The sequence below is a fragment of the Beauveria bassiana genome (assembly GCF_000280675.1).
Source record: "Beauveria bassiana ARSEF 2860 unplaced genomic scaffold BBA_S00007, whole genome shotgun sequence".
In the NCBI taxonomy this organism is placed as follows: Eukaryota; Fungi; Ascomycota; class Sordariomycetes; order Hypocreales; family Cordycipitaceae; genus Beauveria; species Beauveria bassiana.
The window spans coordinates 1,163,693-1,186,393 of NW_007930842.1; the positions used below are offsets into that span (position 1 = coordinate 1,163,693).

At 54.1% G+C, this 22,701-nt stretch overlaps 7 protein-coding genes across 7 annotated transcripts; 4 read left to right on the plus strand and 3 right to left on the minus strand.

The window, feature by feature from the left end:
* Positions 1 to 648: 648 nt before the first annotated feature.
* Positions 649 to 3,245, plus strand: BBA_03597 (vesicle fusion factor NSFI; the record flags this gene model as incomplete). The annotated part of the gene is made up of 3 exons (XM_008598694.1): positions 649 to 938; positions 991 to 2,857; positions 2,910 to 3,245. The coding sequence occupies 3 exons, from the start codon at positions 649 to 651 to the stop codon at positions 3,243 to 3,245; spliced, it is 2,493 nt and encodes an 830-aa protein (XP_008596916.1).
* Positions 3,246 to 6,676: 3,431 nt separating this feature from the next.
* On the plus strand, positions 6,677 to 12,124 carry BBA_03598 (RasGEF domain-containing protein; the record flags this gene model as incomplete). Its single annotated transcript, XM_008598695.1, has 2 exons — positions 6,677 to 7,044; positions 7,243 to 12,124. 2 exons carry the CDS (start codon positions 6,677 to 6,679, stop codon positions 12,122 to 12,124), a joined length of 5,250 nt encoding a protein of 1,749 aa, XP_008596917.1.
* Positions 12,125 to 13,367: 1,243 nt separating this feature from the next.
* Positions 13,368 to 14,413, minus strand: BBA_03599 (ribosomal protein S2; the record flags this gene model as incomplete). The annotated part of the gene is made up of 3 exons (XM_008598696.1): positions 13,368 to 13,636; positions 13,705 to 14,153; positions 14,244 to 14,413. 3 exons carry the CDS (start codon positions 14,411 to 14,413, stop codon positions 13,368 to 13,370), a joined length of 888 nt encoding a protein of 295 aa, XP_008596918.1.
* Positions 14,414 to 14,777: 364 nt separating this feature from the next.
* Positions 14,778 to 15,796, plus strand: BBA_03600 (ribosomal protein S15 precursor-like protein; the record flags this gene model as incomplete). The annotated part of the gene is made up of 2 exons (XM_008598697.1): positions 14,778 to 14,823; positions 14,922 to 15,796. The coding sequence occupies 2 exons, from the start codon at positions 14,778 to 14,780 to the stop codon at positions 15,794 to 15,796; spliced, it is 921 nt and encodes a 306-aa protein (XP_008596919.1).
* A 250-nt stretch (positions 15,797 to 16,046) lies between these two features.
* Positions 16,047 to 17,296, minus strand: BBA_03601 (Vacuolar ATP synthase subunit d; the record flags this gene model as incomplete). The annotated part of the gene is made up of 4 exons (XM_008598698.1): positions 16,047 to 16,133; positions 16,206 to 17,074; positions 17,126 to 17,214; positions 17,265 to 17,296. The coding sequence occupies 4 exons, from the start codon at positions 17,294 to 17,296 to the stop codon at positions 16,047 to 16,049; spliced, it is 1,077 nt and encodes a 358-aa protein (XP_008596920.1).
* A 390-nt stretch (positions 17,297 to 17,686) lies between these two features.
* On the plus strand, positions 17,687 to 19,603 carry BBA_03602 (nucleolar protein NOP58-like protein; the record flags this gene model as incomplete). Its single annotated transcript, XM_008598699.1, has 3 exons — positions 17,687 to 17,721; positions 17,787 to 17,876; positions 17,935 to 19,603. 3 exons carry the CDS (start codon positions 17,687 to 17,689, stop codon positions 19,601 to 19,603), a joined length of 1,794 nt encoding a protein of 597 aa, XP_008596921.1.
* A 738-nt stretch (positions 19,604 to 20,341) lies between these two features.
* BBA_03603 (stomatin-like protein) lies at positions 20,342 to 21,471 on the minus strand (the record flags this gene model as incomplete). Its single annotated transcript, XM_008598700.1, has 2 exons — positions 20,342 to 21,174; positions 21,243 to 21,471. 2 exons carry the CDS (start codon positions 21,469 to 21,471, stop codon positions 20,342 to 20,344), a joined length of 1,062 nt encoding a protein of 353 aa, XP_008596922.1.
* Positions 21,472 to 22,701: the final 1,230 nt, after the last annotated feature.

Genomic DNA, 22,701 nt, shown 5'->3' on the forward strand with positions numbered 1-22,701 from the left:
AACTAGGTGAAGAAGCGTACGTGACATCTTACCCTAAAGAGCAGCCAAATAAGTTGGGCTCGCAACATTATGCTTCGGCGCGAGTGTGAAACTTAAGCATCGGGCAGTTCTCTCTTAGAAAGGTCCGGACACTAATTCCCAAGGAAGAAATCTTTAGAATAGATTAACTACCGTTGAGGACTTAAGTATCAGTGCCAAAGAAACGACTTTGGGGAGAGATGATAGGCTAGACCTATAGAATGAGACAAATGAAAGATTAAATTAATAGAAGGGGAAAGAAAACAGAAGAGCAACAAGATGTATGATGAATAAGACAAAAAGATGAAATCAGGATTAGCTGCAGCCTAGCTCGTCCGGTTTGATAGTCACCTTGCTTGCCTGCTTGCGAAGTAAAGCTAATTATCTGTCCTGTGGAGGTGGCACTGCCCGAAGAGTGGGGCAAAAGTTGCCGCCCCGCGACCAGCAAGCTCCGACAGATCTCCAACAACGTAACCCGTTTCAAGCCCAGCGTTTTTGCCCTTTGCATCTCCCTTATCTGCTTGTTGCGCTTCAATTCACTACATATCACATTGCCGACACCTAATACGACACACAAGGACCGGCCGCCTGGCTTTATTTACTCCGAGCAAGGCAACAAGCTACGTCACCATGTCTCGAGTTCCTCCTCCTGGAGGCCCTGGTAGGGGCCCCTTTGGCGGCGGCAGCCTGCCTGGAGGCAACCCTCGACCACCACCTCCCGGCCAAGGATACGGAGGCGGCCCCGGATACGGTGCCCCCCAAGGATATGGCGATGCTCGTTCTAGCCAAAGACCGGCACCCTCCCAACAGCGATACGGCGAGAAGCCGACTGGGCCGGCTGGAGGCGGACGACAGGTGCCACTGCAGGTCGAAAAGGTCGCAGACAAGACTCTGCAAGTCAAGTTAATCTATAGCAACGTGTAAGCTTCCATAAGTTGAGTTGACTGCCCGATCAAATCTAATAATGCATAGTTGCGCCGTTTCGGCTGAAGATTTTCCTACGAATCGTGACGGATCCGATCTCTACCTGCTCATTCGAGGCGGCGACCCGGTCGGGGAATTTGTCGTGACTGCCAAGCCCATTCAGGGCTTTCCCTCTGGCTGCATCAGCTTGTCGGATCCTCAACGCAGCTGGACAGGCATCACGATGCGCGACCAGTTCACCGGCGAAATCTACGACCCGTTCCAGTCTGGTGGCAAGGCATATCTGGGCTCTCTGGACCTCGAGATTGGCTTCGCATCGCCTAGCAAAAAGACTGAGGTGCCATACGATGAGGACGAGCTCGCCAAACAATTCATGGACACATATGGAAACCAGGTGCTGGCGCCTGGTCAGCCGTTGATCATGGACGTTCGCAATATCCCTCTGCGAATCGTCGTCAAGACTGTCGGGCTAGTCGATCTCGCTATGGGTGGTGAGGAGGGCTCTCAGAAGCGCCGAGAGGCTCATGCTCGTGGTATCTTGACGAATCAAACGCGGGTGCTCTTCCATCGTGATGGCAAGGGCGACTTTAACCTCAAGCCGTCTATGAACAAGCCCAACTCCAACGCCATTCTGGCTCCTGATTTCAAATTCGAGGATATGGGTATTGGTGGTCTGGGTGACGAATTCTCCACCATCTTCCGTCGTGCCTTTGCGTCTCGCGTGTTCCCTCCTGGCCTGATCGCCAAGATGGGCATTCCTCACGTCAAGGGTATGCTTCTGTACGGACCTCCTGGTACCGGAAAAACTCTCATCGCTCGACAGATTGGTAAGATGCTCAATGCCAGGCCTCCCAAGGTCATCAACGGCCCCGAGGTGCTGAACAAGTACGTCGGTCAATCCGAGGAGAACATTCGAAAGCTGTTTGCGGACGCCGAGAAGGAGTACAAAGAGAAGGGCGACGAATCCAGCTTGCACATTATCATCTTTGATGAACTGGATGCCGTCTGCAAGCAGCGTGGATCCGGAGCTGGCGGCGGCACTGGCGTGGGTGACAGTGTTGTTAACCAACTGCTGTCGAAGCTTGACGGTGTTGATCAGCTGAACAATATCCTATTGATCGGAATGACCAACCGAAAGGACATGATTGATGATGCCCTGCTTCGTCCCGGGCGTTTGGAGGTGCATCTGGAGATTTCTCTGCCTGATGAGGAGGGTCGACTGGAGATTCTCAAGATTCACACTTCCAAGATGAAGACGAACGGTCTCCTGGACGCCGATGTTGATCTGGAGGAGCTTGCAGGCCTGACAAAGAACTACTCGGGTGCCGAGTTGAACGGTCTTGTGAAAGCGGCGGCTTCATTTGCCTTTTCTCGCCACACCGAGGTTGGCCAGCTCGCCGCTGTGAAGCAAGATGTTGCGAGTATGCAGGTGAACCGGGCCGATTTCATGAATGCGCTGACCGAAGTCCGCCCTGCTTATGGCGTGTCGGAAGCCGAACTGGAGGAAGCTGTCCGTCTGGGCATTCTGCCGTACGGGGGCCATATCAACGCGACGATCCAGGAGATGATGCGTGTGGTGGGCATGATTAAGCAGGACCCCAACAAGTTCAACTCGTCAGTGCTGTTCCACGGCCCACGCGGATCAGGAAAGACTGCTCTGGCGGCGCACATTGCGACACAGTCAGACTTTCCATTTGTCAAGATGGTTACGCCTGCGGATTTGGTGGGCTACCGGGACGACTTTGCCAAGAAGGACTACGTGCATAAGGCATTCGCGGATGCGTACAAGTCGCCTGCTAGTATTCTAATTCTAGATGACTTTGAGCGTCTGATTGGCTGGAACCCGATTGGATCGCGCTTCTCAAACGTGATGCTGGAAGCTCTGACGACGCTGATTGTGTCGAAGCCGCCAAGAGTATGTTGCACTTTACTCTCTTGACAAGTAATCAAGCTAATTATGTATACAGGGTCATCGCTTACTGGTATTTGTGACAACATCCAAGGCATCGGTGCTCAAGATGCTGGAAGTCGACCAGGACTTTGCGAAGAAGGTGGCGGTGCCAGCGGTGTCGAACCTGCGGGAGCTAGGCAACGTGCTGCACGAGTCCAAGTCGTTTAACAGCGGTGACATTAGTCAGGTGATCGGGATGGTGCAGGAGCGGACGCGGGAGGAGAATGTGGGCGTGGGCATCAAGACGATCCTGGACTGCATCTTCGAGGCCAAGGCAGGGGGCCCGAGCAGCAATGTGTTGGAGACGTTTGTGGACCTGATAGTTGAGAATATGAATGACCTGAGGGGATAGAGCATGGTATCTAATAAATTCTCTTGAGCATATAGACCAATATAAAGGTTACGAAAGAAGGCACAAGTCGTTGCTGAAGCGTTATTTTTGGAGTGGAAAAGCAGTCAACCATACAGGGATGACGGTGACGTTGATGGATCTCGACGCAGGGGGAGGGATTTTCTTCGCTTATCCGAGCATGGGGAGGCTTGATAACTAGGGAAATGTGCGCATCGGCAAGGTTGGAGATGAATCTGGGCATAACATGCAAGACAGAGGCGAAGCGTGTCTATGCGGGAAAACGGAGCAGGGCGGTAAAGTCTTTGGCTGCATGTCGGTGTGTGTTGACCGCATCATTGCTTGTAGACGAGGTGTGTAGAGCCGCCAGCCGCGAGCGAGGGGTGGCGCCCAATCTTCTTACCAAGTGCGGGTTCATACCGCGATTAAGGATGCAGGCAGACAAAAAAAACGGAAAACTAACTATAGAAAGAAGACTGTAGAGGGAAAACTGCAGAGGAGAGTGTGAGATGCCGCAGAGTTGCCAAGGAATACTGGGGAATGGACAGAGGGATGCAGGTTTGTATGGCGTTTGCTATCAGTTTGGCACGAGAATGATTGCCCATCTTCGGCATATGCAACGATAATGATCTCTCTTTTTGTGGCATCATGGCTGCACATGATGCATCAGAGTAATGCGGTACTTGGCAGGTATGTAGTACTGCTACACGTAATCGGCTGTTCAAGTGGTGCGAGTAATGTGCGACAGGAAAGGCGGAGAGTCGAGGAGAAGGCGGGCGAGGCGGAAGCTGGGGCCGGGATGTTGTTGCGGTCACGCGTCAGCACTTTGAGAGGGTAGAATAAAAAAAGAGGAGGCATATTTGTGGTGTTGACCAGAGTATGTATGTGCCGTTCTTATTCTGGGGGCCATCTTGAAGGATGGAACCGGAAAAGGTCTTTCTTGGGGTCTTCAATAAGTGTGCGGTAGGAACAACCAGATGTGGGTTTATTAACGGTTACCAATTTTGATTAATCGGTCACACGGATTCGATTGCCATACTTGACGAGAGCCGAGCCCCCATCTCTGTACCACACAGGTCCCGAGTTGTACAGCTTTTTGATCTTGTCTGATGAGCAACTCGCCGCTGTGGTAGCATTGCATGGGGGAAAGATCGTGTCTGCTGATGGGCGGACTGAATCGGGGCATCATCATGCGAGCATTCTACTTCTCATAGACGAGTAAATTTAATTGATCACTGGTTGGCTGCCAGCTGCCAGCTGGCAGCCGCAATGGCTGGCAGCTGGCCATAAAAAATAAAAAAAATAAAAATAAAAAGAAGACAAGAAAAGTCGCGCCGGCCCCACCATCCGCCAAACTAATAGAAAGCCGCTAAAAAGATCAGAGAGCCAGAGAGCGACCGAGACGGATGATGACGAGTTCCTTGATGCATGAAGTTTTCCCATTGTAGGTGGCGGCGGAGGTTTCAAGAAAGAAGGGAAAAAAAAAAAGGGAAAAAAGAAAAAGAGGGAAAAGGGAAATCTGGGCAGAATCAATCGTCTGACACACCCACCAGAACAGGTGGAGGTGGGCAGATGGCAGATGCAGGCTCGCATGCGCCGTTTGCTTTTTGTTTTCTTTACTTTTTGCCTCACAGGTCTTTCGATTGCTAAAAAATGACTAGCTTGCGCATTCTCTGATCTTGTGTTATGCTTTCCTTTTTTAATTCACAATCATACATTGTTTCCTTTCTACTAATCAAGAGTCAAGAAAGACAAAACAAAAAAGATTCTGCAACGCTTTGACGCTCTCATCTTTTGTTTCTGGGGAACAGCAGGGAGCATGGACAAGTGGTGTAAGGGGTCCCCCGATTCGGCCCAGTCTGCCAGTCTGCTGCAGCCTGCAGCCTGCAGGCATGATGTTTTGTTTTGTCGTCATAGCCAATCGACCGGATTTTCCGTTTCTGCCGTGTACAAACTGACTCGTTCGTGTTTGTCTCTCGAGATTCCTGGCGCCCGCGTTTGTTTTCGTCTCGACCCAGCCTCAGCTGCGGCAAGCAAAGAATAAAAACAAAATACACATTATTGTATTCGTACCCAGAGCACATACGTACTGATGATACATGCATGCATCTGAGGAGCACCAGGGAATAAGTTAGGTAGGTGCAAAAACATGGTTAGCGCTAGGTACTTTCTTGCAATGCAGCAGCGATGGCTGGTAAAGCATAATTCACCTCTTGTCATGCACAGCGCACGCGCGTCTTTCTTATGCCTCGATGCCCTCGTGTCATCCATCGTCATCATGCCATTATGCACTTGCCGATTTTCACCAACAAGCATGCCCCCGGACGCCCAATAGACGCCGTGGCATGGTTCATAGCTGTCTTGGACTCTAAGTGGAAGTCTTATAATTAGCGCATAGAGCAGTGCTCAGCATCAGCCCAACCAACACCAAAAACACGCAGGCTTTTGACAGATTTTGACACACACACACACATGTAGTCATCCCGGTTCAAATCGTGCTAGCAGGGATCATGGAAAAAAAAAAATTTGAACCCCGGTCATTGATAGTACTGGTATCCGTAATAACAAGAGAACCGTAAAGGAAACAAAAGCCACTCATGCGCGTACAGCGCCATGATGCATTATGCCGTCGCTCGGTCCATCCCAGCCCATCCATCCATGCGAGCTGCCAGCCTGCTGTGGTACCTTTTCCCAAGTCAAGGCAGTCATCGGTCAACCAGTCGAGACACACGCGTACCACTATTTACCAATTTACCGACTAACTATTACTGGTAGCTTGCTGCGCGTCAATCCCATTTTCCTTTTGCTTGCTTCCCGTCTCCCTCTTTGTCTGCTGATATCGCCTCATTCATTGTCTTTTTGATCCTTTTCAAACCGCGATTCTGCTGTAACTAATTAATATCCTCCCCCTCTCTGCGCCCACCACCGTCCTGCGCCCAGGTGCCTGTGAGCTGCTCTGTCCCCGCGCGCCTCCCCTCGGCCAACGACCTGCCTCACTCGGAAGAAAAAAAAAAGGTAGGTAGTTAGCGGCAAACCGTCTCTCTACATTGTACGTTGGAGCTAAAAACAGCCACCAGAACCTCGTCTGCAAACACCAACAAGTTGCTCGACCCATCCAGGCTTCTTCTTCTTCTTCTTCTTCTTCATCCTTCGATATCCCGTCCAAAGCAACCGGCCTGCACCAGTAGCCAGCCCATCGCTGCCCGCATACCCCAAGCTAATGCCCATGCTTGCCAGCAGCTTCCATATTGAACCGGCCTGACACCCACCATATACACACAACCCTTTGATATACAGTCAACTGCTGCGTCTGCCACGACCCCCTCACATCGACACACGGTCTACCGTCGAGACTCTGCGCTCGGCGGAGCCGCTGTCCCAATCATCTCTTCTCGCCTGCTCGGATCACGCGATCGAAACCGCTCACGCCAGCCATGACCGTCACAGCCGCCGCCAAAACCAAATCCTCCAAGAGGTCATCGCCCCGAGCCGCCGACGCTTCTCCCCTCATCCCATCCTCGTTTTCCGCTGCCGCTGTCGCTGCCGCTCCCGCCTCCACTACTCCCTCGTCCTCGAAACCGACCGCTCAAAGGCTCCTCCGCAAACCCTCCCTCGTCAAGCAGCCTCTCGTCCCCCTCGCAGAGGCCCGCCACTACCATCATGAGCGATCTGTCTCTCGCGCCGGCGCAAGGGAGACTGAGTCGGAAAAGTGGGATGCCAATTGGGACAATCCTTCGGCGGCCCGCGACGGACGCCAATTCACCGTTTCCAATGTGGGGAATAATGGTCGCATCTATCTGAGGTATGTCCCGTTGCTGTTCCGCCCAGCCCTACTCCGTAATACAATCCCGCCTCTTCTTGTTCTGCAAAGCGGGCCGCTCCTCTTGCCCCTTTAAGATGCCCACTGGAATGCACATCCTGGTCTTGCGTGTGCCACGAAATATCCCAAAACTTTATCCTCGACCACTGTTAACATAGATGCTCTTGCGCCGACCTACAGACCCTCGATTCGTCGAAACTATTCCACATCAAAGACGCAGCAGTCCTACAACCTGCCCAGCACTCCTCCGCAGTCCTTTGAGACCCCGCCAGCATCCTCGAATCCGGGTCGCATTCCCATAAAAACCCCCAATGCCGTTGCCATGTCATGGGCAACTGTCCCCCAAGACTCTCCCATCACCGGTAGCATGGCGAGTCTTCCCGGCTCGCGCGCCGCCAGCCGACAGGGACATCGCCGCCGCGCCCTCTCCGACAGCACCATTGACGAAGTAACTGCTCCCAGGACGGCCGATTCCGCTGCCGCCTTGGCTCCTCCCAAGACTCCCGTCTTCGACAATCGCCCCCGCACAATGGACAATCTCCCCGTCAGCGAGCCGCTCCTCAACATCAACATACCCAACTGGCGACTCGGCACCCCTCGCTTTTCTACGCGTGGCACTGCCCTCATTCGAGGCTCGTCTTACGCCCCAACCGAGGAATTGCGCTCCAGTTCCGTTTCTGGCCTCAACTCGCTGCCGCGCAGCCATCAGTCTACCGGGGAGTTTACATGGAACAAGCCAACAGGGACCTTTCTGTCACGAGACGACATCACTGCCCATGCTGCGCCTAGGAGCCCCGGTCGTCCACCATCGTCACTGAGGCTACGTGCTATGCAACCCGGCCATCTCACCCATCTCATCATTGAACCCGACATGTTCACCGACCTCACCTTTCGCCCTGCATGCGATGATCGCCGCCTCGTTCGCTATACTCCTACAACAGGCGCTGTTGCCGCCGCTACACCACCACGACTTGTTGCCGAAATCACCTCGCCAAGCTTCCTCGACTATGAACTCATATCTGACTTCTTTCTCACCTATCGATCTTTTCTGGACTCACTCCATCTCTTGCGCATGTTGTTTGCGAGAATGCGCTGGGCATTAGCTCGCCAAGACGAAGTCGGCATGATTGTTCGCGTCCGCACTTTTGTCGCCGCTCGACATTGGATTCTCAACTACTTCACTGACGATTTCCTCCTCAATTACGACCTTCGAAACGAATTTTGCCATTTACTCAACGGCGTAGTCGATGATCTCTCCGACAATGTGCAGACTAGGACTGCTCAGCTCAGAGTCATTGCCGAGCTGAAAAAGTGTTGGCGGAGGGTCTGCGCTCACTACTGGGATGGACCCAACTTTGACGACGCGCTTGGTGTCGGAGTAGCAGTTGCGCCTGGCGGCGTTGCCGGCCACAGAGATCCGACCTTGACTCCGTCGTACTGGGAAGCTGTCGGAGGCCAGCCACAACTCTCCTCATCTCTGACCAAGCACCAAGGCCCTGACGTGGGTTTCTCCACCGACCCCAACAAAACCCCCAAGATTGGCGACTTCGTCGTCTTTGGTGATCGACCACTGACGCCTGAATATATCGCCATGGACTTGGCGCGTGCGCAAGTAGGATCGGTCTCCAGCTTGGATAGCGCGGATGTCATCTCCTGCCCGTTTCCCGGCAAGGTACGGAAAGGCATGCCGTCCTATCCCAATCACCAGTGGACTGCCCATCCTCACCCAGTGCCAGTGACGGCCCAAACACAACACTCCGGAGTTGCTTCAGTCCCTCCTCGAGTTCTAGTCAGCAAAAAGGCCCGCCCCTGCCATTCACACAAACGCAGCAACAGTGTTAACGACTCACTCCGCGAACACCTCTCTGAGAGGCCTTCAAACGATGTCGACTTTCCCACAATCCTGCCATCTGCCGGTAGTCTAGTTCGTGGCAATTTTCTCCCTCCAGGTCAGGCTTTTGTGGATATCTCGGCCCAAGATCGCGGCGGCATGGCTCATCGTCAAACGACCATCTTCACACCCACGTCTCGACGCATGGTCAAGGACAAGCCCTTTCACGGCGCCATGTCTGGCATCGGCATGCGGAAGCTTCTCGCCAGCGTGAGACGCGCACTGAGCGCGCGCGGACAGGTCACCGCCCCAACGCAGGCCAACTTGACGCGCATCTCGCCTGTAGGGCCTCGTGATGTGGCCTCGAGCCGACTGCCTGGTACAGCTGTGGTTCCCCAGGAAGAAGCACAGCATTACAGTGGTCGGCCAGCAGTCCGCATTGATCTGTTGGGTGCTGAAGTTGCCGAGGACTTCAAAAAGGCAGTGCGTGAAGAGCAGGCAGAAGTTCTCATACCTCCCGGTCCTGTATCGGCCCCTCTGCCGGACAAGCCGTGTGGTCTCTTCCGTTTCAGCGGCTTGCCTCCCTTTGAGCATCACCGCCCGACCAGCGATATGGGTATTACCACGGGCAGCAAGTCGATTGTCATTGTCGACGACACTTTTCCATTCGAAATGCATCGCAGCACGATGCTCCGGTGCAACGATGGACACCTGGTCGAGACTCCCGATTCGTTTCAGCCTGCCACTTCTGATCCCACGCCACCGAATACACCACCCAACGTCGATCACGATATTCCTCGCCGATCGTCCTATCTCGTCCACCCTCAGTCGGTGCAAAGCCCCGACGTACTACCTCCGTTTATTCCAGATCTCTCAACACTTCGAGATGAATCTTCTCAAACGTCGGAAGGAATTTGTAGGCCTTCCTTCACCTCATCTCGCCAAAGTCGACGCTACCCACCTCCTAGTGGTGGCACTTTTCGGATGCACAGGCGCACTCGCTCTGCCAAGACACATCAATCTCTCAACTCTGTACTGCAACGTCGTCACAGCTCCATTGGTAGCGGCACAATGCCTCCGGCGACTGTTCTCAGCCTGGATGCTGCCACTCTTTCTGACACTTCTGTGCGCGATTCAGAAATCTCAGTACCCGAGCCTCTTCGTGTACTTCGCCGCCGTCCTGGCGGAGACCTACGTGCCGCTACTAGAATTGAGGACCTACAAAACAGCCCTCTTAGACGGTCGCGATCGGTCGGTTCCATTGCCACGTACTCTGAGTCTGTCCGCAGCATGAGCTTTTTGGGGGGAGTCCCTGAGTCGAGTTTGGATGCTGAATGCGATTACGACGACTACCATGTAGGGCGCCAGGAAGTCTTTTCTGTCGGTCAACTAACGAAACAGCAGCCTGAAAAGGCAAAGATGCTCTCACTTTTCAGCACGCACTCCTCATCCAAGCCGCCAGCGCGACCCTCGTTCGAAGCCGAGGCTCGACGGCTCGCCCAGATTCCAGATGACGAAGACGATGGCGGCATTGAGTCGGCGCTGCTCAAATTGGAGGGCAAGTTCAACCGGGGCTCCAAAGGGAGCGCAGGACAGGCGCAAGAAGAAGTTGACATGGAGAAGCTTGGCCGTGCTCTTCAGTTTCTCGGCGGCGCTCCAGCAAGCAGTACACTCAGCAGACGTCAAGCATCCAGCAACTCAAATGCTTCGAGCTTGGGCCGCGACGCAACCGAAGATTTGTCTCTGCCTCAAAGCGAGGTCACTGGGGTGCACTCATTCCTCTCCGAGGCGTCGATGGACTCGTACAACTCTATTCCACTACTGGATAGGGGGTTGACCGACTACGGTGGCAGCGTAAGACTCAGCCGTGGCTGGGCGGAGAAGTCTGTTCTCTGTGATTCAGAAGATCTATCCACAGTCGCCAGCACCGAGGCTCCCAATACTTTATTGCTGAATGATGCCGCATCTGCTGATGAGCAAGCTCAAGCCTCCGAGGATCAAAGCTACGACGTGGTGGAAAAGACAGACAGCATGGAAAGAATCATGCCTGGACACACGCAGCCCATTCCTCGTGACCATCAGTCTTTTCTTGAAGATGACAGCTACGCCAATTCTGATATCTCTTCTGAAATGTCGACGCGGGAACCAACGCCAGCACAAATGAATGACAGTTTCCTTCGCCCGAGACGCAAGCTACCACCCCATCCTCTGGGCGAGTCCATCGCAGACTCTATGATGAAGCCTGTCTCGCCTCCTCTCTCCACGCCCCGACAGCTGGCATCGCCTGCATTCAAGTCTACCGAAGCCATGTATGCGTCCCGGCCCCTTCCTCCGACGCCTGATGCCACACCCACGGTACCCTTTACGCAGACTCTCCCCGGCTCGCAATCGTCGCCCAACGCGCTTGAGATGCTTCGACCCGCGCAGCCCGAGGCCGGCTTCAAGAAATTTTCCGTGCACCTGCCCTTTATCCTCGCTTTCGACTCGGACATTCTGGCGCAGCAGTTTACGCTAATTGAAAAGGACGCGCTCAACGAGATCGACTGGAAGGAGCTGATTGAGATGAATTGGAAGAATGCTACTAGCAGTGGTTCTCGTTCATGGGTCGATTTCCTGCGCAACAGTGACGCGCACGGCGTCGAGGTAGTGATTGCACGGTTTAACATCATGGTTAAATGGGCCATTTCGGAAATCGTGCTGACGCAGCACGTCGAGGAGCGCGCGCGCTGCCTCATCAAGATGATTCATGTGGCGGCGCACTGCCGCCGCTATCGCAACTTTGCGACGCTCGCGCAGCTCACAATAGCATTGTCGAGCAATGACGTGACGCGCCTGTCACGAACGTGGGCGCTGGTGCCGCCGCACGACCTCCGCACCCTGGCCGAGCTGGAGGCACTGGTGACGCCGACGCGTAATTTCCTAAACCTCCGCGCGGAGATGGAGGTGGGCACCGACACGGGCTGCATCCCGTTTGTGGGCATCTACACGCACGACTTGTTGTACAATGCTCAAAGGCCGTCTGAGGTGGCGGCCGCGCCCGATGCGCTCCCGCTCGTCAACTTTGAGCGCTGCCGCATCGCAGCGGCCGTGGTCAAGGTCCTCCTGCGGCTATTGGAGTCCAGCACGCGCTACACGTTTCGACCCATCGAGGGCATCACGGAGCGTTGTCTTTGGGTGGGCGCGCTCAGCGACGAGGAGATCCGCAGTCATTCAGAAGCACTGGAAGCTTAATACAACTGTCATCATCATCCGCATTCCTTTATCATACCCAGCATTTTCTCTTTCTGAAGCCTAGCACGCATTCGCGACACGAGCTCTTGCTTTTTCTTGATTCAGAATGACATTAGCGCCAAAGCGAAGCATATATGCATTCATTATTCGGGACTTTTTTTTCCCTGCTTTCCGAACTTGGACTTACCTATACATCACCACGGCGCGGGTTTTGACAATCGCTTTTACATTTTATTAATCAGTCTCGACCACTTTTCTTTCTGGATTCCTACTTGTATACTTGTTTCGGAGAAGATGCATCTTGAGTCTCATTCTGGGGGGGTTAGAAACATACATACATTCGCTGGGGACTGCTACATCTTGTTTGTCTGCTTACTACATTATGTTTTTTTTTTTTTTTGTTTTCTTTGTGAATATAGTGGTTTTGGATGATGACGTTCGGACGGTTGTCTGCAGAGGATGGATGAGACAAATGAGAAGGAGGGCACAGGAGTGGGCACGGCCGATATACCCCGAGTCTTTTGTGTGTTGCGAGAAGACACGAAAAGAGACTCTTTTTCTTTTTTACAAATGTTTACAATTGAATAAAGTACATTCCCACAGATTCTCGAAACTTGATACAGCGATACGATTATTAAGTCATCACGGTGGGAGCAAAGACGTGAAGAAGAATTCGACTCATTGCGATGTAATCTAGAAGAAGACGAGCTTCCCGGGCGGGAACGACGGTCAAGTCCATCCCTTTTGCGCCGAGCAGTACAGGGCTTTCCCTCTCCCTCCGACGACTCGACATGTAACAAATGAAAATAAAAACAGCGAGCACCAATAGAGCAATGATATTCCTTCTCGATGAAGAAGATTTCCGTCACTTGGGTTGCAAACTGATGAATGAAAGATTCGTCGACAACCGCCAGTGGGTGAGTATCTTTCCCTCATTAGTACCAGCACAGCGTGTAACCACGGTTTGCTTTTCCTCTTCTACCCGCAACAAGTCTCAAGCAGCTCCTTTTTCAAAATTTCTTCCGTTTTTCTCCGTTGTTTTTTTTTTCATGTTGGCTCTTTCAGAAAATCTAAGGCTGTGCCGTGGTCCATGGGTCGTGTATAACAGCTTCAGTTTGTTTTTTGAAAAACAGAAATGAGAGAAGCCGATTTGCACAACACAACATGTCTACCAAGTTTCGGCAGCAGCAGCTCCGCCAGCAAAGGAGGCGTCAGCGGCAGCAGCCTGAGAATCTCCAGGTTTCTACCACTGGGAGTCCTTGGCGGCGTCGGCAGCCCACTCGGTGGTCGCGCCGGGGGCACCCCACTCCTCGCCAGTGGCGCCAGCACCGTCCCAGCCAGCAGCGCCGGTAGCACCGGGAGCGCCAGAGAAGCCGGCAGCGGCGCCGGCGGCGTCCCAGTCACCGGGGGCGGCCTGGAAGCCAGACTCGATGGCGGCAGGGGCCTCCTCCTCAGCGGCGGCCTTCTCCTCCTCAGCGGCCTTGTCCTCAGCCTCGGCTTCGGGGTCACGGTCTGGATTCTCATGTTAGTTTGTCTTCAAAAGAAGCCAGGTGGGGTGCGCAGAATCGCAGGCAACGTACAGAAGTAAAGATCGGGCATGACGTCCCAGGGGGTCTCGCGCGAGTAGATGGTGCCGCGGAGGCGCAGGACCTCGCGGGCGAGCAGCCACCAGACGGTACCGATGGCGTGGCGACCCTTGTTGTTGGTGGGGATGGCGATGTCAACGTACTCGGTGGGAGAGTCGGTGTCGCAGAGGGCAATGACGGGGATGTTGACGTACGAGGCCTCCTTGATGGCCTGGGCGTCGGTGCGGGGGTCCGTCACGATGATGAGGCGCGGCTCCTTGAACGAGCGAGTGATGTAGTTGGTGAAGCTACCGGGGGTGAAGCGACCAGCGATGGGCGTGGCACCGGTGTGGGCGGCAAACTTGAGGACAGCGCGCTGGCCGTAGGGACGGGCAGAGACGACGCAAATGTCGGCCGGGTTGTCGATGCCGACAATGATGCGGGCGGCAAGGACAATCTTCTCCCTGTGGTTGCAATTCTTCGTTAGTCCCGGCCGAGCCGATTCCACCACCGCGCAAGGAGCGCTCTCCCCTCAGCTTCTTCCATCCACGTACCAGGTCTTGCCGACGTTGAGGACATTGACACCATCGACACGGGTCTTCCACAGGTAGGGCTCCATGTGCACCTGCAAGTTCTTGCTACCCAGGTGAGACTGGGCAGCCAGGAGCATCTCAATGTCCTGGCTGGTGGCGTTGAAAACGGACGGCAGGTTGTTGGGAGCCATCTTGACGGATTTCTTGTCGTTTTCGGATGGAGGGGGTGGGAAAGAAGAAAGGTTGTGAGAGTCCTGGGAAAAGTTCGCGACAATGCAAAGCAGCAAGCCCACAGCCCACCAAAATTCAATTTTACCTGATTTGTGTGCGAGAGCCCTGATTGCGCTAATCCGTGTTCGGGCTAGTGCAGTCTGCAAAAGCGAGAACGTCCCAAGGGAGTCGATTATGCACGTGATTCCAAGACTAGTCTGTTTTGGGATTTTATGGAGCCAGAACCTCCTGTGTTGGCAACTCGAGCAATCGCAGTAGTACGAATTTTTGAAGGTCGGTATTGGGGAGGAGGTTTAACGACAGATATCACCACATTCCGCCACAATGCCACCCAGATTAGAGACAATGCAGCGTCTAGGCGCTATGAAGCGTAAGTTCACATTACAATTGACACCTCTTACCCAACAGACCCGAAAAGCCTTGCAACAACGGCCGATATATGAGTACCAGCTGATACCGTCTCCCCAGTCTGCCTTCGACCTGCGACAACCGCGTCCAGGACGTCACTCACGCCGCTCATCCAGACGGCCAACCTCTCGCAGCGAGAGCGCACGCGCAAGGCCAAGCAGGACCCGTACCGATGGGCGCAGGCGCAGCAGCGCAAAAACGCCAACCTCAAGCGCCGGGGCGAGCTACAGGCCGAGCGAGACTCCCTCCTCGGCGACCCCATCTGGGGCCGCACGACACCTTTTCTCGAATCCCTCAAGACCGCCGACCAGCCCACCGCCGTCGCCGACGGCAGCGCGACCGGCGAGACGCCGCGCAGCCACTACCTCACCGACGCCGAGATTGATGAAGTGGCGCAACACGCGCACGCGCTGACCAAACCCGTCGTCGGGGCCGTCAGCTCGCAGATTGACGAGCCCCTCGGCGAGGGCGCGGCCTCTCAGCATGATGAGCGGCACGCGCGCGCCGTCGAGGCGCTCCGCCGCATCACCGCCCTCGACAACGGCTGCAAAAAGGACCGCTACCATTTCAACGTGCGGCGCATCGTCGACGAGTTTGGGCGGCACAGCACCGACGGCGTGGTGGCGCCAAAACCCGCCTCCATTAACCCCAACACCGTCGAGATGCCCCCGCGCGCCGGGCCCGACACCGGCTCGTCCGAGGTGCAGGTGGCCATCCTCACGGCCAAGATTCGCAACCTCGCCGAGGCGCTGTCGGAGAATCGCGGCTACAAGGACATCCACAACAAGCGCAACCTGCGGCTCATGCTACACAAGCGCCAGAAGCTACTCCGGTACATGGAGAAGAAGGAAAAGGGCAGCGGTCGCTGGACAAACATGATTGAGAAGCTGGGCCTGACGCCGGCCATGTGGAAGGGGCAGATTGAGCTGCGATAATCCGTCACAGCATTGGGGAGATGATGTAAAAAGGAGCGGAAGCATCTGTAGCATAACTTTACTTCCTACATGTACAATAAGAAGCCACAAGAGCATCAGGTTAAGCCATTGTTTGAACAAAACCACCACAAGCCCATTGTCTCTGCCTCTCTGGAAACTGTGCATCGTCTACTGAATTCCGTCGACACATTAAGCCTGATGGCTGCGCTATACTACAATTTTGCTGAGAACAAACAATTCCAATCCGCGTTCAGGAGAAGACGCTGATAAAGTTTCCGATGCGGTCCTTTTGGTTTTGAGCTATGCACTCGGCAATCCAAGTAATGTTTCGGATTTCCTGATTTGCGTTAGTATGGTTTCAGAACGGACATGTTGAGAGGGTGAAGCTTGCCTGTTCTCGTAGTTTGACCCAGCCGTAAATAATAGCATATGTGAATTGTCTTGTAAAGGCACTCTTGGATATTTCCATCTCTTTTTGATAAAACAGATCTTCCAGGCTCTTGCCGTCGGTGCTGCCGCCACCCATGTTGCCGGCGCCGGAGCTTCCACCTACTGCCACGGCATCGAAAAAGGTCTTGTAGTCGTGGACTCCGTCCACAGCCAGGCGCACACCCTCGGCATCGTCTGCGCGGGATAGCATCAGTGTGCCTTCGGGGTACAGCTTGCCGAAGCTGGGGTACAGCTTCTTGCGGTCGGCCTTTGACAACTCCGTGCCAAATGAGTTTAGCGTAATGTTGATAGCTCGTCTGTCCGCCTCAAACTCGAGCATCTCGGACATGACCTCGGCTGTGGGCGTACCGGCCATGTCGGGGTGCGTGTTGACAAAGTCATGAAAATCCTCGAGATAGTTCTTGTACAGAGTGTTGCGGACAATCTCAATGTTCAGCTCGTCGAGGTCCTGGTGACTCAGACTGCCCTTGAAGTATTGGGCCAAGGGTGTCTCGATCAGGACGCTATTATAGAGTTCCTCAATATTGGTGGCGACGCAGAGGACAGGCATGGTCTCGAACCAGCCGAGGGGGTGGCACCTGTCCAGAAGCTCGCGGGTGTCACGCTCGTGTAGCGTGCCGGTAATGAGGAGCGCAACATTGTCAATCATGTAGCCGTACGTAACGTAGTCCATAAATGTGGCAAGTGAGCCAACAGCGTTGGCTCGGACATATCGGAACTCAGAGATCAGCTTGTCGGTCGTCTTGCTGGCAAGGCTAGAGGTCGAGGGGTTCGGGGGTAGTGAAGCCAGGAAGTCGCCGTAAGCTGGGCCAAGCTGGAGCTTCAGATCTATGTGGCTTTAGTATTGATGCGCGTACTTATAGCGCCTCGTAAACCTACCGTCGATCGTCTCGCACTGCGTCAAGTTGTTGTAGGCTGGGGTGGTGAGCAGGCTGTTGCGATAACCGCGGACAATGCCTTCGAGATAGCTGGAGCGAGTTAGCTTGCAACAGGCTCCATCGTTTCGCGTCAGACGCACCCGTTGTTGGCGTTGAAGAAGAGGCCCTCCATCTTGACCGGCAGCTATTTCAAGAAGCGCTCGAGGCAATATGTCGACAATATGTGTATTATGTTGAAATTGCAGAGATCAGACTAGCTCGAGCAATGTCGCTGAAGCTGGTCGGCCACTGACGGCTGGCTCCACGTGAGTGGCTAGTCTAGCGGCTGCCACTGCGAACTTTCAAGTCGGAAATACTAAAACGCCGGTTTCCGCACTAGCCCACTTCTGCCTCCAGTTCGACACCAAAATTTTTGGTCTCGATGGCAGAGCTTGTCAAAAAAATTTCCCAACCTATCTGCACCACGACTTGCGCGCGCACATTGATCCGCCATTGCGCACCGCAAGCACGACGAACGACTACAGATTTTTGCAGGAGTGTGTAGGGAGCGCTTGCTTTTAGAATGTCTCTCTTTGTTCTTGCCGAGACGCCCGCAGGGTAAGATTTTCCATGCTGCGTACCTTCCTTTTTTCTTCGTGGCAGTCACTGACAACTTTCTGCAGCTACGGCCTGTTCAAGTCTGCGGACAAGAAACTCTTCAAAAATGACGACCTCGCTGCCGAGCTCGGTCGCCCCGAGAAGTTGGTAGAAATGTAGGGAGTCATAAATGTCTTTTGTCGAGATCTCACGGTAACTAATGCCCTTTTGCAGGCTCAAGTTGAAAAAGTTTGTCAAGTTTGAAAGCGCCGCCATGGCCCTCGAAGAGGCCGCCGCACTTAAGGAGGGCAAGGTCCCCGAACTCCTCTCTTCGATTCTTGAGGATCTCAAATCCGAGAAGAAGGCCTCCATCGCCGTCGCCGACATGAAACTCGGTACCGCCATCTCCAACCTTCCCGACCTGAACATCTCCCCCGTTGCTGGCTCCAACACGATGGATGTCTTCCGTGGCATCCGTGAGCATCTCCCTTCGCTCATTCCCGGTCTCAACCAGGAGAGCATCGATCGCATGTCGCTTGGTCTCTCTCACTCGATGTCTCGCCACAAGCTCAAGTTTTCTGCCAACAAGATTGATTCCATGATCATCCAGGCCATCAAGCTTCTCGACGACATGGATAAGGAGCTCAATGTCTATGCCATGCGTACCAAGGAATGGTATGGTTGGCACTTTCCCGAGATGGCTAAGATTCTTGGCGACAACTTGGCCTACGCTCGCCTCGTTCTCAAGGTCGGCATGCGTGAAAAGATGTCCGAGTCTGATCTATCCGATATTCTTCCCGAGGAGATGGAGGCTGCTATCAAGGCCGCTTCTGAAATCAGTATGGGTACTGAGATTACCGAGGAGGACCTGCACAATATCCAGCTCCTCGCCGAGCAAGTCATCGTTTACACCAACTACCGTGCCGAGCTCTCTTCCTACCTCGAGAGCCGTATGCGCGCCATTGCTCCCAACCTGACTGCTCTTGTTGGCTACCTCGTTGGTGCCCGCCTCGTCGCCCACGCCGGTTCTCTCCTCAGCCTCGCTAAAGCCCCTGGTTCCACTGTTCAGATTCTCGGTGCCGAGAAGGCTCTATTCCGTGCCCTCAAGACCAAGCACGACACGCCAAAGTATGGTCTCATCTACCACTCTTCCCTGATCGGTCAGGCAACTGGCCGCAACAAGGGTAAGATTGCCCGTATGCTGGCTGCCAAGACTGCTCTTGGTCTCCGTGTAGATGCCCTCGGCGACTACGACGAGGACGCAGAAGATGATGAGCGTGCCATGCTCGGTCTGACTAGCCGCATTAAGCTCGAGAACCACCTTCGCAAACTTGAGGGTCGCCCTCTGCTGCCCAAGGGTACCAATGTCGCTCCCTCTGGTGAGATCATGGCTCCGGGCCAGTTCACCCTCAAGGAGACGCGCCGCTACAACGTCGATGCCGATGGTGTAGAGGATGAGGCCGATGCTACCACTAACGGCGACTCGAAGAAGAGCAAGAAGGACAAGAAGGAAAAGAAGGAAAAGAAGCAAAAGAAGATTGAGGTTGTCGAGGTGGACGAGGAGATGGAAGACGCCGATAGCGACGACGAGGACGTCTCCACACCAAAGGTTGCCAAGCTGTCAAAGTCCGAGTACGAGCGTCTGGCTGACCTTGCCGGCCTATCCGTCAAGAAGTTCAAGCGCAAGTACGAGCGCGGCGACATCCAGATCGAGGGCGGCGAGCCCCGCGTCTTCTCCAAGAAGGAGATGAAGAAGCTCCGCAAAGAGGCCACCGCCACGCCGACCAAGGCTGCCGCCGACGAGGGCAAGAAGAAGAAGCGCAAGCACGACTCGGACGACGAGGACGAGCCCGAGCCGAAGAAGGAGAAGAAGCATAAGAAGAAGAAGCAATCTGAGGCTTAGAAAGCTTCAGTCAAGGTTGCGGCCAAACGGGAGCAATGCCAAGTTGCTGACGGTTATCCGCTTGGCAAGTCGAATAAGCGCCCTCGCATCAAGGTTTAGGCGCATTGACGAGCCGTGTTGTTTCTTTCGGTGTTGGCATTTGCCAGCATATTCTCGTTTCTGCGTTGCACGCAGGGTTTCACAATTGGTTGGGCACATTTCTTATTATCGTTTTTTTTTAAACTCTTCTCTTGCCAAAACCGGTTGGCCGGCGTTTAAGGTGACGTGCGATTCTGTATTTGTTTTTTTTCTTAATGGTGAGATATATCGGCATTGGGCGCGGATTTGAAAAGAACAATTGACATTTATGTGGCTTGCTTTTCACCGGAGAAAGTGTAGTGGTTCGTCTTCGAGGCTGCAGTTGTCCGAGTTTGGACCTGTAGTTGGCAACGTCAAAGAATATGAGCGAGAGATGAAATTTTTCTAAATACTGTACATTGCATCACGAATGACTTGAGTTCGATGAGCACAGGGTGACGAATGCATGTCCTTATTTCAAACTTGTGTGTAAAATGTAGCCATCATTACATGGTTCAGACTGGGGCATTAAAAAATAGCAATCGATCGCAGTGGGAATCGTGATAGTCGTCCTCCTCGTTGGGTATCAAAGATTGGTATCCATAAGTGTACAATGGGGTTTTTTGGGGTTTTCTTCTTCCTTCAGAAATGTGCGCATCATGATTCGGATTCCCATAGGGCTCAAATATTTTCAATGACACGGGCTTGGACCACCTGGTTGAGCCCATTATCCTGGTGCTCGTCGTCTCTGGTGGCGTTGACGGCCTGGCCCAGAGTCGAGGCCACGTTGCTGGCGGCGCCGGGCATGAAGATGACCTTGGAGTTGGCGCTCTTGGCCATGGCCTGCATGGCCTCGAGGTAGCGAATCTGCATGGCGGGGGCCGAGGAGAGGATGTCGGCGGCCTGGCGCATCAGCTTGGATGACTCGACCTCGGCCTTGGCGGCGATGATTTTGGACTCGCCGATGCGCTTGCTTTGCGCGGCCATGGACAGGCTCTCCTGCAGCTCCTGAGAAAAGATGATGTCCTTGACGAGCATGCTCTCGACCTGGACGCCCCAGCCGGCGGCGACGTCTTCAATGATTTCGCCAATGGACTGGGCAATCTCCTCGCGGCGCTCAATGACGTCTTGCAGGACGCGGGCGCCGACGACGTGGCGCAGGGTGGTCTGGGTGCGCTCCATGAGGGCCTGGCGGACGTTGGAGATGCCAAAGGCGGCCTTGTGCGGGGAGACGATGTGGTAGTAGATGACCGACTTGAGACGGAGCGTGACATTGTCCTTTGTCATGCAGACCTGCTCGGGCACGTCGGCCGTCTGGATCTTGACGTCAACCTGGAGCAGGTGCTCGGAGAGCGGGTTGATCTTGACGAGGCCCGGGTCGACAGCCTTGTAGAAGCGGCCAAACTTGGTGACGAGGCCGACGTTGCCCTGCTGGACCGACTTGTAGGGGTTGGGGCAGCAGAAGCAGCAGGGAAAGGCACCCATGGTGCCGATGATGGCGCCAATGCCGTTGACTGTGGGGGTTGGTGTATTAGTCGGTTGTTTTCTCTCGATTAAATATCCCCAAGACAAAGAAACTTACCCATGCTTCCGTACCAGCCCTTGGGATTGGCCTCGGAGCCAACGACCTTGGCGTAACTCTTTTGCAAGTCATCCTCGCTTGGGGGCACAACTGTCATGCGCGCCTGGGACACGAAGCCGCCGGGGCCTGGCGCGTTGCCATTTCTCGGCGAGCGATTAGCGGCCTCCTCGTCGGCAAACTTGGTAGAGGTGCCCTCGCCGTTGTTGAGAATGGGGTCGCCCGAAGACATGGTGATTTTGTTTGTATGTAGTATATGGGTGCCGCGGCTATGCGACTGCTTTGCGCGTGCGTTTGACTGCTAATCCGAAGAAAGAAGAAAATTGCAAAAGGACTTTGAAACAATTTAAATCGTTTGCAAGAAAAGCTGGGGTATCTTGGGGATGGGTGTGTATGAAATAAGAGGACGTCTTTGAAAAAAAAAAAGGTGTGGTGGGAGAGGGCAGCTTTTGAATAGCGGCGAGCATGTGGTTCGTTTTGCGCTGGTTTGGCATGACGTCTGAGACGGTCCAACGGACGGGCTGACTTTTTGTCTGGGGGCCTGTTTGGAAAGCCACCAGGGTGCAGGCAGGGGTACGGCATCAGTGGGGCGCTGCTCCTTCGCTAGCTGGCCGGGCGCTGGGCGTCCAGCTTTAGTGGAGACTGACTAGCTGGTGGTGACTTGCCGTTCGCTACCAATATCTCGCGAGGCTGCGCCGAGTTACAGAGAAGATACTCAAGCACTGCCACCGGCCGAGGCTTGGAAGGTAATTACGTTTGATTCCGGCAATGCTTTTGGCTCTGAGTTGTGATGTTTCTCTATCCCTTTTCTTTTTCTTTTTTTTTTCTTTGGCCTACCACTTGGCGACAAAGCTGACTGGCGACACCATCTCAGTGTCGCGAATCGGGCGACGAAGCTGCGGCAGTGGTGTGGCTTGCATCGTGCCGTATAAGCCGGCCAGTACATAGGTGATAGATACATACGTATACGCCCTTGGGCGCGGGGTTGAATACGGCTCAAAAATATTTCATGCACTCACGACCGCCCGTAAGAGCCCTATCTTCGGCAATCAATTTAATCAATTAGGTATTATGCCGGGCCGACCGTTTGCTTCGCAAAAGTCTCCGAGTCTCCAATTTGGCGGCCAAGGCAGACAACCCCAAATGCCCAGCCTTGGTTGCTTGGCCAAAATAGTGAGGTTTGGCCTTAACTTGGCGCTGCGCCACTGGCGTGAGACTTGTCCTCAATCCCTCGACCGGCAGACGCTAGCTTGCCTCACGCCCTGCAGTGAAATATATATTACCAAGTCTTGTTGGAAGACAACCTACCTAGTCACCACTACAAAGGCAAAATTATACCAGTAGTTACGGCCATGGGCACGTGTAGACTCTTCAAGGTTTAGAAAGGACACTTCTCACTTTCTTATCTCTCTTTATCTTTTGTCTCTTCTCTTTTGGCAAAACCGTGTCATTTGCGCAGCAA